This window comes from Phocoena phocoena, chromosome 1 (assembly GCF_963924675.1).
Source record: "Phocoena phocoena chromosome 1, mPhoPho1.1, whole genome shotgun sequence".
NCBI classification, from domain to species: domain Eukaryota; kingdom Metazoa; phylum Chordata; class Mammalia; order Artiodactyla; family Phocoenidae; genus Phocoena; species Phocoena phocoena.
Window position 1 is genome coordinate 38,435,954 of NC_089219.1, and position 15,498 is coordinate 38,451,451.

At 46.6% G+C, this 15,498-nt stretch overlaps 1 protein-coding gene across 2 annotated transcripts in view; it reads right to left on the bottom strand.

Annotated features, from left to right (window-relative positions):
• MKNK1 (MAPK interacting serine/threonine kinase 1) overlaps positions 1–15,498 on the bottom strand; it is a 33,256-nt gene that overhangs the window by 3,894 nt on the left and 13,864 nt on the right. For both annotated transcript variants that reach the window (XM_065898184.1, XM_065898185.1), the window contains 7 exons: positions 13,699–13,778; positions 12,051–12,124; positions 9,884–9,988; positions 6,764–6,819; positions 3,441–3,536; positions 1,084–1,278; positions 253–417 (listed from right to left, as the gene is read on the bottom strand). In XM_065898184.1, the coding sequence (XP_065754256.1) occupies positions 253–417; positions 1,084–1,278; positions 3,441–3,536; positions 6,764–6,819; positions 9,884–9,988; positions 12,051–12,124; positions 13,699–13,778 (771 nt within the window). The remainder of the gene's footprint in view (positions 1–252; positions 418–1,083; positions 1,279–3,440; positions 3,537–6,763; positions 6,820–9,883; positions 9,989–12,050; positions 12,125–13,698; positions 13,779–15,498) is intronic.

Sequence of the window (15,498 nt, forward strand, 5' to 3'; positions counted from 1 at the left end):
TCTTCCATTCCAGAGGGGCATGCGCCGCCTGGGGCTTAGTCTGTGGCCAAGGTTAGAGCCGAGTCAGTGACATCTGTAAGGCACTCGGTGTGGGGTTAGGCCAGGGGTCAGTTCAGTTCTACGTGCACAGGGGTTGAAGCTGCCATCCGGCTCCCTCCAGCTGAGATCAGCCACGGGGGCGTGAGAGCTTCCTCATGCCTTGCTGCAGCCCTGAAGAGGTGGACGCCCCCACCCCCCCAACCAGTCACTCACCCCCTGCACCCACGGGTGCTGCAGAACTTGGGCGGCACTCAGTCTCTGTTTCACGTCTCGAACCAGGAGCTTGGAGATGAGGTCTTTGGCCTCGTTGGAGATATGAGCCCAGTCCTTGTCAGGAAACTCATACTTGCCTTCCTGGATGCTCTCAAACAGCTTGTTCTAGGTAAAGGAAATTCCTACTGAGGCCACACTGGCCAGGGGATGGGCAGGGTGTGCCTGTCATGGTCTGATCATGTGGGTCCAATCGACCTCAGCTGTACCTGTGGCTAGTGGCCTGGGTATTTCCCAGACTAGGGCCCCTTCCCCAATCCCCACCCTCCCCTGAATCATCCAACCACACAGAACGCCCTGGGTGGGTGGGATGACAATGCTACTTGGAGGGCCAGGTGGGTGAGGAGTGAGGAATGTCAACTAGAGAACAATACCCAATTCCTCGGCCTTTCATCCAGGGCCCTCCATCCAGATGACGGGGCTCATCTCCCGCCACCAGAATCCTTATCCTTCCTCTTCCTCCCTCAACATACACCACTGTTTCAAACCTCCTATCTTTGCTCGTGCTGTTCCTTCTACTTGCATTTCTTGCCTCTCTTCCCCTCCTGGAGGGGGCCAGACTCCTCCTTTGAGACTCACTCAGCTCAGGAATGATATTCTCTAACAATCCTCCCCTGAACTCCTCTCTGGACTGAGGGCCTGATGATCTCCATCTCACCTGGTGGCTGCTCTTGGACTGAGAGGGAAGGGCACGATACACCCCATTCCAGATCAGGCACAAGTCCTGCTTGGCCTCCCCCAGCCACCTGACCTCCCAGCAGACCCTGTGCTCACCTGGCACACTGTGCAGACCTCTCCCCGGTCCCAGCCACAGTCGGCTCCGCAGTGACCCACAAAGGGCGGGTAGCCACTCAGCATGATGTAGAGGACCACACCCAGGCTCCACAGGTCACAGCGCTTGTCGTAAAAAGTGGCCTTATCCGTGAAGACTTCTACCACCTCAGGGGCCATATATTCTGCAGAGCCACACTGGGCGGGGCCAGAGGTGGAGATGGGGAAATGGCAGAGAAGAGAGAGGCTTAGTTACAGGGAGGGGACCGTAATGGGACTTGAGCAAGAGGATGGAGTTGCAGAGTAAGAAGCTGTTGAGAAAGTCGGCCAGAGAGCTTGACTGGTGCCACTCAGGCACTTAGAAAAGCTGGGCCACTAGACATTTGTAAACTGAGTCCTATCATTCCCCACAATCCACAGGACCAGTTAGTTCCAGGTCACCTTATCTTCTCAGGTCCTTCTCCAGTAGGCAGAGACCCTTGGTCAAGAAGCTCCAGGAATCTCTCCCTGCCCTGGCTCTCTGTAAACAGTCACTCAATGAGCAGATACTTCAATGTACCAGGAGCATAGCTCTTGGGAGGAGATCCAATTCCATAAAGCAAGGATTTCTTTCTTTCTTTTTCTTTTTATAAATTTATTTATTTATTTTTGGCTGAGTTGGGTCTTTGTTGTTGCGCGCGGGCTTTTCTCTAGTTGCGGCGAGCGGGGGCTACTCTTGGTTGCGGTGCGCGGGCTTCTCATTGCGGTGGCTTCTCTTCTTGCGGAGCACGGGCTCTAGGCATGAGGGCTTCAGTAGTTGTGGCTCATGGGCTCTAGAGCGCAGGCTCAGTAGTTGTGGCACACGGGCTTAGTTGCTCTGTGGCAAGTGGGATCTTCCCGGACCAGGGATCAAACCTGTGTCCCCTGCACTGGCAGGTGGATTTTTAACCACTGCACCACCAGGGAAGCCCAGCAAGGATTTCTTAAAGTGAAGTCCTGCCAAGCTTCCCTGCTAGCTTTGAGCATGGAAGAATAAGAATTTAGAATTAAGAGACCATCAAAGCTAGGAGAGCTCTTAGAACAAAGCTGATCTCCTCACTTCTCCCATTTATGGATGGGAAAACCAAGGACTAGAATGGGACAGGGATTTGTTCAAGCACATCAGTGGCAAACCCAGGTCAAGAATCCAGGAGTCCTTCCTCCCATACTTGCATAGAAGACTGCTGATAAAAACAAAACAAACTCTTTTTGCTTCCCTCTTCATTATTTCAGGCTCACCAGGAGGCAACCCTCCCCCCAGCCTTGCAACATACACAACTAATTTGATGGGAAGATGGTGAGTGGAGAAAGGGCATTTTCTTTGTTATTGGCAATCAGAGTTAATGCCTTTGAGAATAAGGTAGCTCAGTGTAGTAGAAGCTAATACAGAGACATCTCTAATAATGTTGCTTAGAATGAGACACGGGCATATTTTAAAACGTCTTAAAAAAAGATTATTAGGGACTTCTGTGGTGGAGCAGTGGTTAAGAATCCGCCTGCCAATGCAGGGGACACGGGTTTGAGCCCTGGTCTGGGAAGATCCCACGTGCCGCAGAGCAACTAAGCTCGTGTGCCGCCACTGCTGAGCCTGTGTGCAACTACTGAGCCCGCGTGCTGCAACGAAGAGTAGCCCCCTGCTTATTGCAACTTGAGCCCGCGTGCTGCAACGAAGAGTAGCCCCCTGCTTATTGCAACTTGAGAAAGCCCGCACACAGCAACAAAGGCCCAATGCAGCCAAAAAAAATTAGGAAAACTCACTTTTGAAGTGTGCAAATCTCAAAAGAATTATAATAATTATAGTATATCCAGTATGTATAAGAGATGTCTTAGTAAGAAATAGCTCCCAGCAGCACCATCTGGGCAGGAAATGGGACGTAAGAGAAGCAACAGGATAACTCAGCCAGGCCCTTACGTGCAAAGACCTCTCAGTTCTTGCCACAGAGGCCACGCTCCCTAACCTTCACCATAAGGTGGACGTGCCCCAACTCTACCATGGGAATGGGAGCTGTCCACATGCTCATATGCAAGAGTGGGCTGAGAGTAGTGTCTGTCTTTACCTGGGTCAGGAGTCAGGGCTCAGCCTGTTCTTATAGATATAACTAGTCTCCTCATTAGCAGTGCACCCACCCCAAACTGAAAGCTCTAATGTCAGTTCCACTAGCACCTAAGCAGGGGAGGGGTGGGGGATGGGGGTGGTTGTGAAGATAGGAAGTGAGGCCAAACAACAACTCAGGCAGCAGCAGATACACTTGGTTTCCCTTCCTTAGCCCTCTGTTCTGGTCTCCAGAGCATTAGGGACAGGAGCTCAGAAGGAGAGGGCACAGGTGCCCAGCCATACATACTGGAGTGGTCAGCTCTGGTGTGGTTATGGGGGTGCAGGAGTTGTTCAGTTTCACCCCACTGCCCAAGTCAAAGTCACAGATTTTCACCGGAGACACCTGAAACGGAAAGCAGGAAGCAACGTTACAAATAGGAGCAGCCAAGGGGCGTGAGGAGACAGCGTGTCTATGTGGGTATATACTGCCACAGTGTGGCTGCTACACTGAAGCCCAGCTTTACCTGGCAGTCATGTTTCCTCTTCTTGAGTGAACTAGAAATCACCTGAGGATTTGTCCTCAGGTGTCCCCTTCTCCATGCTCTTTCCTTATTTCCCGACTAGGAGAAAATGTGTGCACTACACGGGGTCAGACTGTGGTTGTGAACGTCGTATAAGACAAGGAGCAAACCTATGGAACTCTCGCCAACAATGTAGGTTGCAACTCAGAAGTTAGAGAAGTTAGCACGTATTCCTGAAAGACTCCTTGTAGCTCACTCACTGCAGGGCAAAGGAGTTTTGCATAAAACCCTTGACCACCTCAAGTGGCTTAGGGTGGCCAACCCGTCTTTGCTTACTTGGGGTTTTGTTGGGTTTAAGCACCGGAAGTCCTGCATTCCAGGAAATCCCTTAGGCCCGAGCAAACTGGGATGGTTGGTCACTCTAGGCAGCATCAACATAGCAGCCCAGTCCACTGGGACTAGATGCTGCGCCTGAGACTGCAGAGAGCATGAGTCATCTCTGGAGCCAAGGGGGAGGCGCTGTGTGAGTGCTTGAGAATGGCCTGCGTGGTGGAATAGCACAGCAGCCAGTCAAAAGTGCTAGGCCCCATTTGCCATTTACCTACTGCAGCTCCCACCTCTCTTTCTTTCCTCCATCCCTTTTCTCTGCCTTACATTCTAGCTTTCTTCTTTTCTTTTTCACTTAGCTTCTCTTTTTCACTGTGGTTAAAATATATATAACAGAAACATGCCATTTTAACCATTTTCAAGTGTACAATTCAGTAGCATTATTACACTCATGCTGTTGGGCAACCATTACCAGTATGTTTCCAAAACTGTCACATCACATCAAACAGAAACTCTACCCATTAAGCAATAACTCCCCATTTCCCCTCTCTCCAGCCCCAGTAACATTTAATCTACTTTTTGTCTCTATGAATTTGCCTATTCCAGATATTTCATATAAGTGGAATCACACAAAATTTGTCCTTTTATTTCATTTAGCATACTGGTTTCAAGGTTCATCCATGTGGTAGCACGTGTCAGAACTTCATTCTGTTTTACGGCTGAACAATATTCCATTATATAGATATACCACATTTTGTTCAGCCATTCATCTGTTGATGGACACTTGGGCTGTTTCCGGCTTTGGCTATTATGACTAGTGCTGCTATGAACATTGATGTTCAAGTCTCTGTCTTCAACTCTTTTGGGTATATACACAGGTGTGGAATTGCTGAGTGCTATGGTAATGCTATGCTTAGCTTTTTGAGGAACTACCAAACTGTCTTGCACAGTGGCTGAACTGTTTTATATTCCCACCAGCGATGGGGAAGAGTCCCAATTTCCCCACATCCTCATCAACTCTTTTTATTTTCTATTTTCTGTATTGTAACTATCCCAGTAGGTGTGACATGGTATCTCACTGTGGTTTTGATTTGCATTTCCCTGATGACTAAGGATGTTGAGCATCTTTTCATGTTCTGTTTTTTTTTTTGGGGGTACGCAGGCCTCTCACTGTTGTGGCCTCTCCCACTGTGGAGCACAGGCTCTGGACGCGCAGGTTCAGCAGCCATGGCTCATGGGCCCAGCCGCTCCGTGGCATGTGGGATCTTCCCGGACCGCGGCACGAACCCACGTCTCCTGCATCGGCAGCCAGACTCCCAACCACTGCGCCACCAGGGAAGCCCCTTTTCATGTTTTTGCTGGCCATTTGTATACCTTCTTTGGAGAAATGTCTTTTCAAGCCCTTTGCCCATTTTTAAATTAAGTTGTCTTTTTGATATTGAGCTTTAGAAGTTCTTTATATATTTTGGATATTAAACCCTTATCAGACATATGATTTGCAAATATTTTCTCCCATTCTATGGGTTGTTTTTTCACTTTCTTGATGATGTCTTTTTACACTCAGTCTCTCTTAATTTTAACGTCAGCCATAAAAAGGGGCAACAAACCTGTGTCATGAAGATCAAATGAAACAAAGGACATGAAAGTACACTGTAAACCAGAGGCACTATGACAGCGTAGTTCAGAGCACCAGTGGAGTCTGGGGTCAGACTACCTTAGTTTTAATCTCTACTACTTAACAGCTGAGTGACTTTGGGCAAGTTTCTAAATCTACCTAAGCTTCAGTTTCCTTATCCCCATAAAATGAATATAATAATAGTGTCTACCTCATGAGATTTTATAAATACTAGATAAAACAAGTGTAAGTGCCTGGTACAATGTTAAGTGCTCAAGAAATGTTAAACATAATTATTAATAATAACCATAATGATAATCATGATAAATTAGAAAGTTTTATGCCAGAGCCACTGACAGGAAGTTACAAGATTTATTTGAGCGAATACATTTCTATTCCCCACAAAAGCATTGTAAGTAGCAGGCTGACTCACATGTTCCCTCACAGCCACTCCTCATTTATGAGTTCTCCCCTAATCCAGACCAAGACACGTGTGTCATGCATAGGCACATGTATACACACACAGCTAGGAATGTGGGCCATCAAAACCACCTGGGCCTAAGTCCCTCCTAACAAACAAAGACTTTGTCAAATTCATACATGCTATGAAGATGCAAACGCTTCCATTTACTAATAGATTAAGATAAAGATTAAAATAGGCTGCATTTGTTCAACACCAAGTATAAATGTCTTCTTTTTAATGGGCATCTTTGGAAGTAAAAATGGAAGCAGAAACCCTTTTCAAGAACTTGCTTCCTATGATCACTTCTAGTGGTGGACACCGGCAGGCATATATACCATAACATAAACATCATTTACAGGCAGAGATCTGCTTGATGTAAGATGGAGGTGCTGTCTGACTCACATCTACTGCTCTAAAGGTAGGGGCATCGGATTAGAAAACATTCATTTTGTGCAGGTCTCATATATTTTACAAACACTCAGGCTTAAGCCAATCTGCTGATAAAGAGCACTGAAGGGCCAAGGATTAGCCCTACTTGGGATGTAGAAACACTACACGTTAGGTATAATATTCTCATGTGCCTATAATAATCAGTTCAACTTGGTACCTGAGGCCGAGAGAGCTGCTAATGATTTACACTGAAAGTAAGGGTGGCTTCCCTGAGTCAGTATGAACTGTGACATCCCAAATCAGGCCCTAAGTACCTTTTCTGGAGATTCACACAATATATTTTCTGGCTTCAGATCGCGGTGAGCAATGCCTGAAATGACAAAGAGCAAAGAAATGGTTAACATATGCACTTGACTATCAAACATTCCACACACAATTAATTTTTTCCAAATGCTGTTGTTCGCAAATTAATTCCCAATTATGGTACATTAAAAAATCAACTAGCTGCAGGAGGCAGAAGTAACCAGAGACGCAAACCAAAAGCACAGTTGGTTCTGCAAGTTCTTTTGAAGCGAAAGCTTTAGAAGTCAGTCAGGGATAAGAAGGGCTAAATGAATCCCAGCCAGCCTACCTCTCAGCACCGCACTGACAACCCAGAATAAGCAGCCTAATATGAAGCAGAGCAAAGAGCCCTGCAAACAGCGATGCTTGGAACAGCAATGAAGAAATAATTAGTGCCTTGTTTAAGAGCATCTCAGGGGGCTGGGACTGCTCTACCTCATTTCTTCTTGTGTGGCCGATTCAAAAAAAAAAAGATTCCTTCAGTGGGACTCCCTGAATGTTCAGAGGATCAAGCGTTAGTTAACAAGTCTCCCAAAGCTTGTCTGGTTCCCTTCTCACCTGCTCTGCATGTCCAAGACAGTCCTGCCAGAAGCTCAGCAAGGACAGCTTTGGCCCGAGGGTGCTGTTCTTAAGAGAAACCTCTCCTGTATTTTGGTCAGACCTCCTTGAAGAAGACTGAGGATTTACAGCTTACCCTGTGAGGCATTAAAAGTTGCTGAACTGGCCAAGAAGGCACCTGGGGGCAAACCCCTTTAACCAAAGACAGAGACAAAGAACCAACTCATGGCCATGGTGTTCTAGTGGTGGACACAGAAACCTCCCATTCCTTTTTCCTCCTGCAGAGTGTACGGCACAGAGATAGAGGGCTGTAAAGTCAAGCAAAAGCCAAACAGCTACTGCTTGGAAGTACTGGGAAGCAGCAGAGGATTCGTGGAATAATGGGGAAAAGCAGACTCTGCTTCACTACAACTCCCTTGCTGATCAACTTCTCAGGCAGCCCTCTAGATCCCCAGCAGGAGGCACTTCACTAGGGAAGAAGAACCTGAGCTCCAGCAGCCTAAGTAACTTCATCACTCACCTAATTGAATGAGAACCCAGAGCGACTACGTCCAGGCTGCACAAATTGAGCTGGGCTGCAGCTCGCCGCGTTAAAAGTGAAAGATATTTTCCATTACAGCAAATGCTCCCACAAAAGGATCATGAGCCACACGTGGAGCCTTACTCTCCAAATAGGTGCCGATGGCCCCGTTGCCCCCGGCCTGCGAACTGAGAGTCAGGCCGTAATAGTGGGCCTCCTCCGTGAGCACACCGGCCATCGAACTGCTCCGGTTCATTTCCCAGAGGTTGAGCTGCAGTATGTCCAGTATTTAAAATATGGAACTTGTTTCAGGCTGACCCGTTCTAGCCCAATTCATCTTTCCAGCATAAGGTTATTTAGAAAACAGCCAAGTTCAGCTGCAAATCGTTTTTCATCCCCTCCAACTTCTAGTCACATGGGCAGCTGGCCAGCTAGATGTTAACTAGCACTTCAGAACTCCTAAGACACCACCAGCCTCTGTTCCCTGTAGTGCATTCTGGTAAAAAAACAAACAAACAAACACAAAAAAACACACAAAAAAACCTGCCTTTACCCCCCTCCAAGGTATGGATCTTATAAAAAGTGTGACCCAGTTTTGCAATCTACAGAGGCAGCTTGGGGAGCAGTTGTAAATCTCTGTCAGGCAGGTGTTACGTACATGCATCCCAGCTTTCAGAAACAGAACTACTGCTATTCATCATGCTGTGCAAAGTACAGACACCCCCTTCTAGGAATTTTCATCCCATGTGCAAGTCAGGCCCCCAACATGGGCAGCGTCAGCGTGGAGCACTCTCCTCAGCCACGGGAGGAAGCGAGGTGGACTGGTGAACCTCCCCTCCGGCACGTCTCACCAGTCTGCACGGTATCACTGGCACACAGTGGTATGCGGGAGCAGCATGCCTGCAAGTGGGCCTGAGCGCTCACAACCAATGAGGCTGGCCAACGTCCATGGAAGTGAAGGGAGCAGAACTAAGTCTCAGAGCATGTGCTCCACCCCCACGCCCGCCAGGCAGAGTGCATAATTTTAAGGGAATCAGTATGCGGAGTAAAAATGCCTTCTGCCTGGTGGGGGAGTAGGGTGGAAGAAATGTTACTGAAGAACTACTACGTGCTGGGCACTATGCTCCACCCATATATGTATATGTTATAAGTATACAACACATACACAAGAGACACACAATTATGTAAGCGAATCAATATATATAAAAGGCCCAGGATAGTGCCTGGCACATAACAAGGGCTACGTAAGTGTTAGCTGCTGTTGATGATGTCATTATTATCTCTCTTAATTCTCACCATAGCTCTAGGAGGTAGGCATTGTTACTGAGAGAGCACACAGCTGGTAAAAAGGTGAAGCCAGAATTCATTTTTGCCATGGCACTGCTGTTAGGCAAATTTTAAAAACATATGTAATAGTCAAACATATTTCAAGAAATGCAAAAACATATAATTTGCAAAAATATTTAATCTACTACAAAAGTTCTAGCTAAGGAACTGTAAACTGAAGTGTAATTCAAACAATAGTACCTTGCTATTTACACAGTGTTCAACAGATACCTCAAACTCACCATGTTAATAGAAAAATGCATTTCCCATTTGTGAACAAGATATAAAACTACAGGTATACTACCATGCCAATTTTGAAAAGACTAGACTGAATAATACCCAAATATTTATATTAGAGTCTAGGTCATATTATGCATGAGTTTTGCATTCTTCATTAGTAAAGGATCATTCACATACACACACTCAGACATACCTTGTTCAGCATGAAATTCATTGTTTTTTACTCCTTGCTCTTTCTCCTGTATCCCTATCCTGCTTAATAGCTCCACATCTACCCACCATTCACATCAGAGATCTAGAAGCCACCCTGGCCTGCCCCCTCACCCACCTGGGTGGGCCTGCCAGCTGTACCAGCTCCTGGCCCAGCCCTCTATCTGGCCTGCCCCTCTCCCTTGGTCCTCAGAGGCAATCAGCCCAATCCACCCACCACGGCCAAGGCCTGGCTAACCTTTGGTGTGCAGGAAGTCAAGGGCTGCGGCAACATCCTGCACCACTCGGCTGGCTTCTCGCTCGTTGAATTGCTTCTGCTTCTGGATGTGGGTCAGGATGGAGCCTGGAGAGCAGAGGGACACAGAGGAATGCCTTTTCAGGCTCTAGTAAGTGTAACTTCCCAGAGGCCAAGTTTTCAAAAGTTTGGAGTGGGGACATAGGCTTATTCATTGCTAAATGTCCAGCAGCAGTGTGGTACCTGGCACAGAGCAGGTACCAGCACAAAACTGGACCAAAGAGAACTGGAAGCCTATCTTCTGTATCTGTCTATGATAAGCACAGAAGGGAGAGAGAATACCATTTAAGTGACCAAGAAATATTAATGCCACTGGGGCAGATTCGGCTTCTGAAATTGAAAAGAACTAAAAGTGAATCCACACGAGGTTGGGGGCCTCTCTAGAGGAACTTTTCCTCCCTTGCACCTGATCTCAGTCCAAACAAAAGCACATGCCTTCAAATGGAAAAGCCACACCTTTACGCATTATGTAAAGGTCTAGCAAAGGGAAAAAAATGGCTTTCCCCCTGAACTTTCCCATTTATTATTATTATTATTATTTTGCTGTCAATGGCTAACATTTACTGGGTAGTTAACTACATACAAAGCACTATGTGATACTCTTTAAATAGATTATCTTATCCTCACTGCAATTGTACAAAATGTACAAAATAGAGTCATCCCCACCACACAGCTATAGATGGGGAACCTGAAGCCAAGAAAGGTTAAGCAACTTGCTCAAGATCATACACCAGGAAGTGGTGGCATCATCAGGACCCAAGCCCAGTAAGTCAGGTCTCGGAGCCTGTGCAGACTTCTCCTCAGCAGGACCTATGGTCTGACTCGTGGGGGGATGGGTTTTCCTGAGCCAACCACATACCCTCTTTACCCGCTGAGTCTGCCCTCAGTAGAGCTGCGCTCTAAGTGATATAGTTACTGATGACCCCGGCTGCATCAAGCGTCTCAGATAGGTAATTCATGGTGGTGGTGTGGTTGGGAGGGGCGGGGTAGACACAGGCACGAACATATGACTTGGCTCCATGTGGTCTGTGCTCACCACTGGAAGCCAGCATTTTGGGGCAGAAGGTGTCATCTCTGTATCCTAAAAATGGCACATGTTTACTTATTATCTCTGGTTTTTGTCATGGGGAGGGGATGAAAGATCTTTCACTTGCCAGATTAAACAATCAAAGCATCCCAACACGCTGTGGAACATTCTGAGAAAACTGGCTCTTGGCTAGGTCTCAGGCTTGCTCTACTGTAGTGAGTCTCTCGTTTTCAAATTTGTTTAAAGGGAGAGTGGCGAGTAATACTATACACACTTCTAAGACAGCCCCCAGCATACCCAATTGTTACAGCTGACATTTATTGAACCCTTAGTGCCTATGGGGCACTGAGCTAAGCATTTCACAGGAATTATCTCATTTAATCTGCACAGTGTCCCAAGGAGGTAGGTGCTGTCATTATCCTTATTTACAGATATAGAGAATACTGTTGGGAAAGATTACGTGACTTGCTCAAGGTCACACAGCTAGTAAGTGATGGAGCTCCCTTAACCACCAAACCCCTCCGTGTAGCCCTCCATTAGGCTCCAGACATCCTCCCTAACCTTCACCTTGCAAATGCTTCCTGGGGCTGGGTGAGTGATGGGGAGAGAAAGGGCTTCTCTATGTCAGAAAAGCAACTTAAATATATATTCCGGGGATCGTATGTGTGGGTGATAGTGGTGATGGTCGAGAATGGCATCTGTCCGTCTGAAGGATGGCACCTTCTGGTGAGCCTTTTTAGACTTCACAATGAATGCAAGAGCTCCGACCCCATAATTAACTTCATTAAATAGTGAATGTATCAAAACAATGGACTGATAAATTGATGACTAAATGTATCTATATATGAGTCCTATTATAATGAGAAGGCATTTATAGAAGTCCACACAGGTGACATTCTGAGTTCTGCAAAATGCTAATTACATCCTTCCCTCCGGCCTCCCTTCTCCCAAATCAAGGGCAGTTTTAAGTCCTTCATCCTTTTTATTAGCTTGACTCATTTTAGAAGTCTCTGGGATTCATGATGGATGATCACTGCCCTGGGTCTTAATCAGAAGTCCAAACACATACTCAACAGTAAGTACCTCCTTGCAATTTCTCAAAGACCAAGTAAAACCTTGTGTCGTCTTCAAAGAACTCAATCAGCTCCAAAATGTTCCTTAAATAGGGAAAACAGTATTATATATTGAAGCCCACTTACAAATGCACAATGAAAAAACAAAACAAAACAAAAACCAATGCCCTGTAACAGGGCAGAAATCAACTTGAAATCAGAATGCTTATTAAAGCCCCATGTTTGAGAAGTAGCCAATGGTGTTAGCAAGATTCAGGTCACCTTATCTTTCCATAATGTTTAGTCTCTGGTGTTTTCACCAAGTCTGTGCTGTCAAACCCCAACCCTAAAACCCACTAGGTAGAGTTATAAAAAAGTCCCAGTCACATTAAACTGAATAAAATCTGCAGCCGACTGGAAGCAATTGCGGCTAATAACACTGAATAGTAGGTGTGTGTCCTGGAGGCAAGCAGCAAATAATTACCTGCCCTCCCTCTTGCCCATAAATCACGGGGCAGTATTTACATTGCCTGGAGAAAATGGAAACATCTGTCAAATAGACTTGGGGCCTAACGTGGGCACCGCTAGACCCTAACTGCTAAGCGCTACTTAATGAAACGGCTGCGTTCCCAGCCACTGTAGCACTTGTGGCCTTCCCCGGTGAGCATTCTCTGCCTGCCTGAGCGTTCCTGCGCTCTGCCAACAAGGTCGTCTTGTAACTCAGTAGGGAAGCCACCAGCCTGGATATTGGAGGTGTTGGGGGCCTTTTTTTCTTTTAAAGAACGAAATAAACCAAGTAGAGTCTGTAATGCTGAACTCAGAAGCTGCAGGGCTGAAAATAAAAATCTGTTCCTCATAAAAAATGCTGACCATTTTGGGAGACACCGGACATTTACTAGCAAAAGCGCGTCCGAATAAGATGGCCAAATGGCCTAATTTGAAAGAAGATTGTAGAGGCAGTGCCTGGAGTTAAATCAACAGCAGCCCCCTTCCTCCAAGCTTAATGACAAAACCATCAATACTGGCCACTGGCTCCCTGCTGACCCTGCCATGGAGGGAGAGAGAGGGGGGAGCGGCGTCTTAGAGGTCACCCTGATTTAAAGCCACAGTGGGAGAGCCATTCATTTGGAGAGGGTGGTGAGTAGACTAAGACGGGGCTAGAGACCACCTTGGCCCAGTTATCAAGCAACGAGTGTTAAACAAGGTTTCAGGACCCTTAGTAGTAGCTGCACGTATATAAATATGCTAGGAACAGAAAGTGCAAATAGTCTTAATAGTTCTCATCATCCTCATCTATTAACTAAAGCAGGTCCCTACAGATTTCTACTAGGCAACAGTCAGCCTGCTTTCCACAGGCGCTTGAAAGAAATAAAGCCCCGTTTTTTCCCAACCAGCCACTGATTCAGATTGCTTGCTCTTCTAACTTGCATAAATTCCTGATATGTACAGTATTTCAGCCTAAATAGAAGACAGCTTCTTTGCTGCTGCTGCTTCTCCTCTCTCTCTCTCTCTCTCTCTCTCTCTCTCTCTCAACACTGAAAGATGGAAGGAGTTATACACAGTTCTGGGGGAAAGAGTGAGAACTAACTGCTGGGGTCAGGAGACGGTAAGAATAACTTCCTTTTCTGCAGCCAAGCATTCCCCCAGAGAAGCAGCAAGTAAGCCAACACTATACTCACTTGTTTCCTTGACACTGATACAGCGTCTCCACCTCCCGAAATACCCTACTCCGACTGTGTCCTGCATGTTTTTCAATGATCTGTGTGAAAAATAAAATCTGTCATATACACCCACCTGGTCAAAACACCCCTCAGTGGGTGCCCTCTGGGACAGTGCAAGGCCAAATTCAGCCCAAATCCAGTTTCAAGCACAAGTCTGGAGTAGGCCTTGTGGCTCTGTCAGCAAAGCAACCGACTGGCCCCAGGGCTTTCTAGCCCACCTGGGCTTGTTTGACTCTGGCCAAGTACATCACCATCGAAGCCTGTGAGGTTGCTACCCCCAGCCACCCAGGGGAGACCGAGGCAGCCAGCAAGACAAAGAACCAGCTCTACCAAACTCCTACCCTGAAAACATCTCTGTCTGCTTTAAGGATAAGAATTTACAAGCTCTACTAAAGGATCTTCTAGTGCTGGAGGAAGAGCAAGGGGAATAAGGGATACAGTGAAGAGGAACTAAAGCCCCAAGGCCCAGCTCAGATGCCACCTCTGCAATTCTTCTGAGAATCTACCTTTGGCAGGCACCGTATTAAGTCATTTAGGTACATAATCTCAGTTAATCCTTAATCCTTAATCCTTACAATCCCAAAAGACAGGCAGAGGTAAAACATTTTGCCCACAGCTCTGGTAAGTGGCAGGGCTGCAATTCAAGCCCAGAGCTGCCTCCAAAGCCCTTGCTATCCTATACCTGCTTATATCCTACACAGCTTTTTCTCACAGAACCTAGAGGCTCTGTCTCTCCTACGATAATGTGGGCTGCTCCTCCTCCCCACCTGTACGTGGAGATGCTTGGCAAGTACTGACTGAAGGAATGGGGGAGCCAACAGCTGAGCAGGTGGTTTACACAGGGACTGGCCGACCGTGCACATCTCTACAGACCCATCCAGAGCCCCAAACTGTTGCTAGTAGAGCCTGTGGGCAAGTCTTCTGCAGAGCTGGCTCTGCCTTATAGTTCCATGGGCGGAGTGGGCAGACATCTGGTTCCTTCATTCCAAGACTGCTGTCAAGGACACTTCACACTTCTCCAATATGCAGCAGCACAAACATCCACAATCAAGTAATTTTCTAAATAAGTACATGTCTATTAGTAGACCACTGAACCCATTTTCTGAGCTGTCAGAGAGGTGAGGTGCTGGGGCACAGAAGCTATTCAGCTCGTTTGTTCACCAAGCAGATCAAAGTCAGGAAGAACTTTCTAGCAGGCAACTATTCAGCAATGGCATACTTTTCTGAGGAGGTAATGAGCTCCTGCGACCAGAGATGGGGGTGGCGGGTGCCAAACATGGAAAACTATGTGAAGAGTTACAGGGGAGGCTGAGGACCAGATTACCTTGAAATTCCATTCCAACCGTGAGACTCTAGGATTCATCAGTTGGATGCCTGTAGGGAAAGTCCTAATAAAACCAAGTACTGTGGAGGCAGGCTAGAGAAGTAGCCCACGTCTGGGGAGCTTTCAAAGAACAGAAGAGACATGAGACATGGGCAGAACTGCTGAAACCAAAGAATTGCGAAGCCCAGGTCTGGTGTTTGTCCGAAGATGCCATGGAGCATGAAGGAAAGGCAGCCTTGAAGAAATAGTTCTGTCATCCATAAATGTATTCATATCTTTGAATATCAATTTATATTTGATTTTTTTTTACCACACTTAGGCATATTTTTTTTTAAAAATTACTTGTAATTTATACTGACCTGTTTCCAACAAGAAATCGAGATAATGCTTTTGTTACCATATGAAGCAACACTCCAGCAAAAAGGGACATGGCT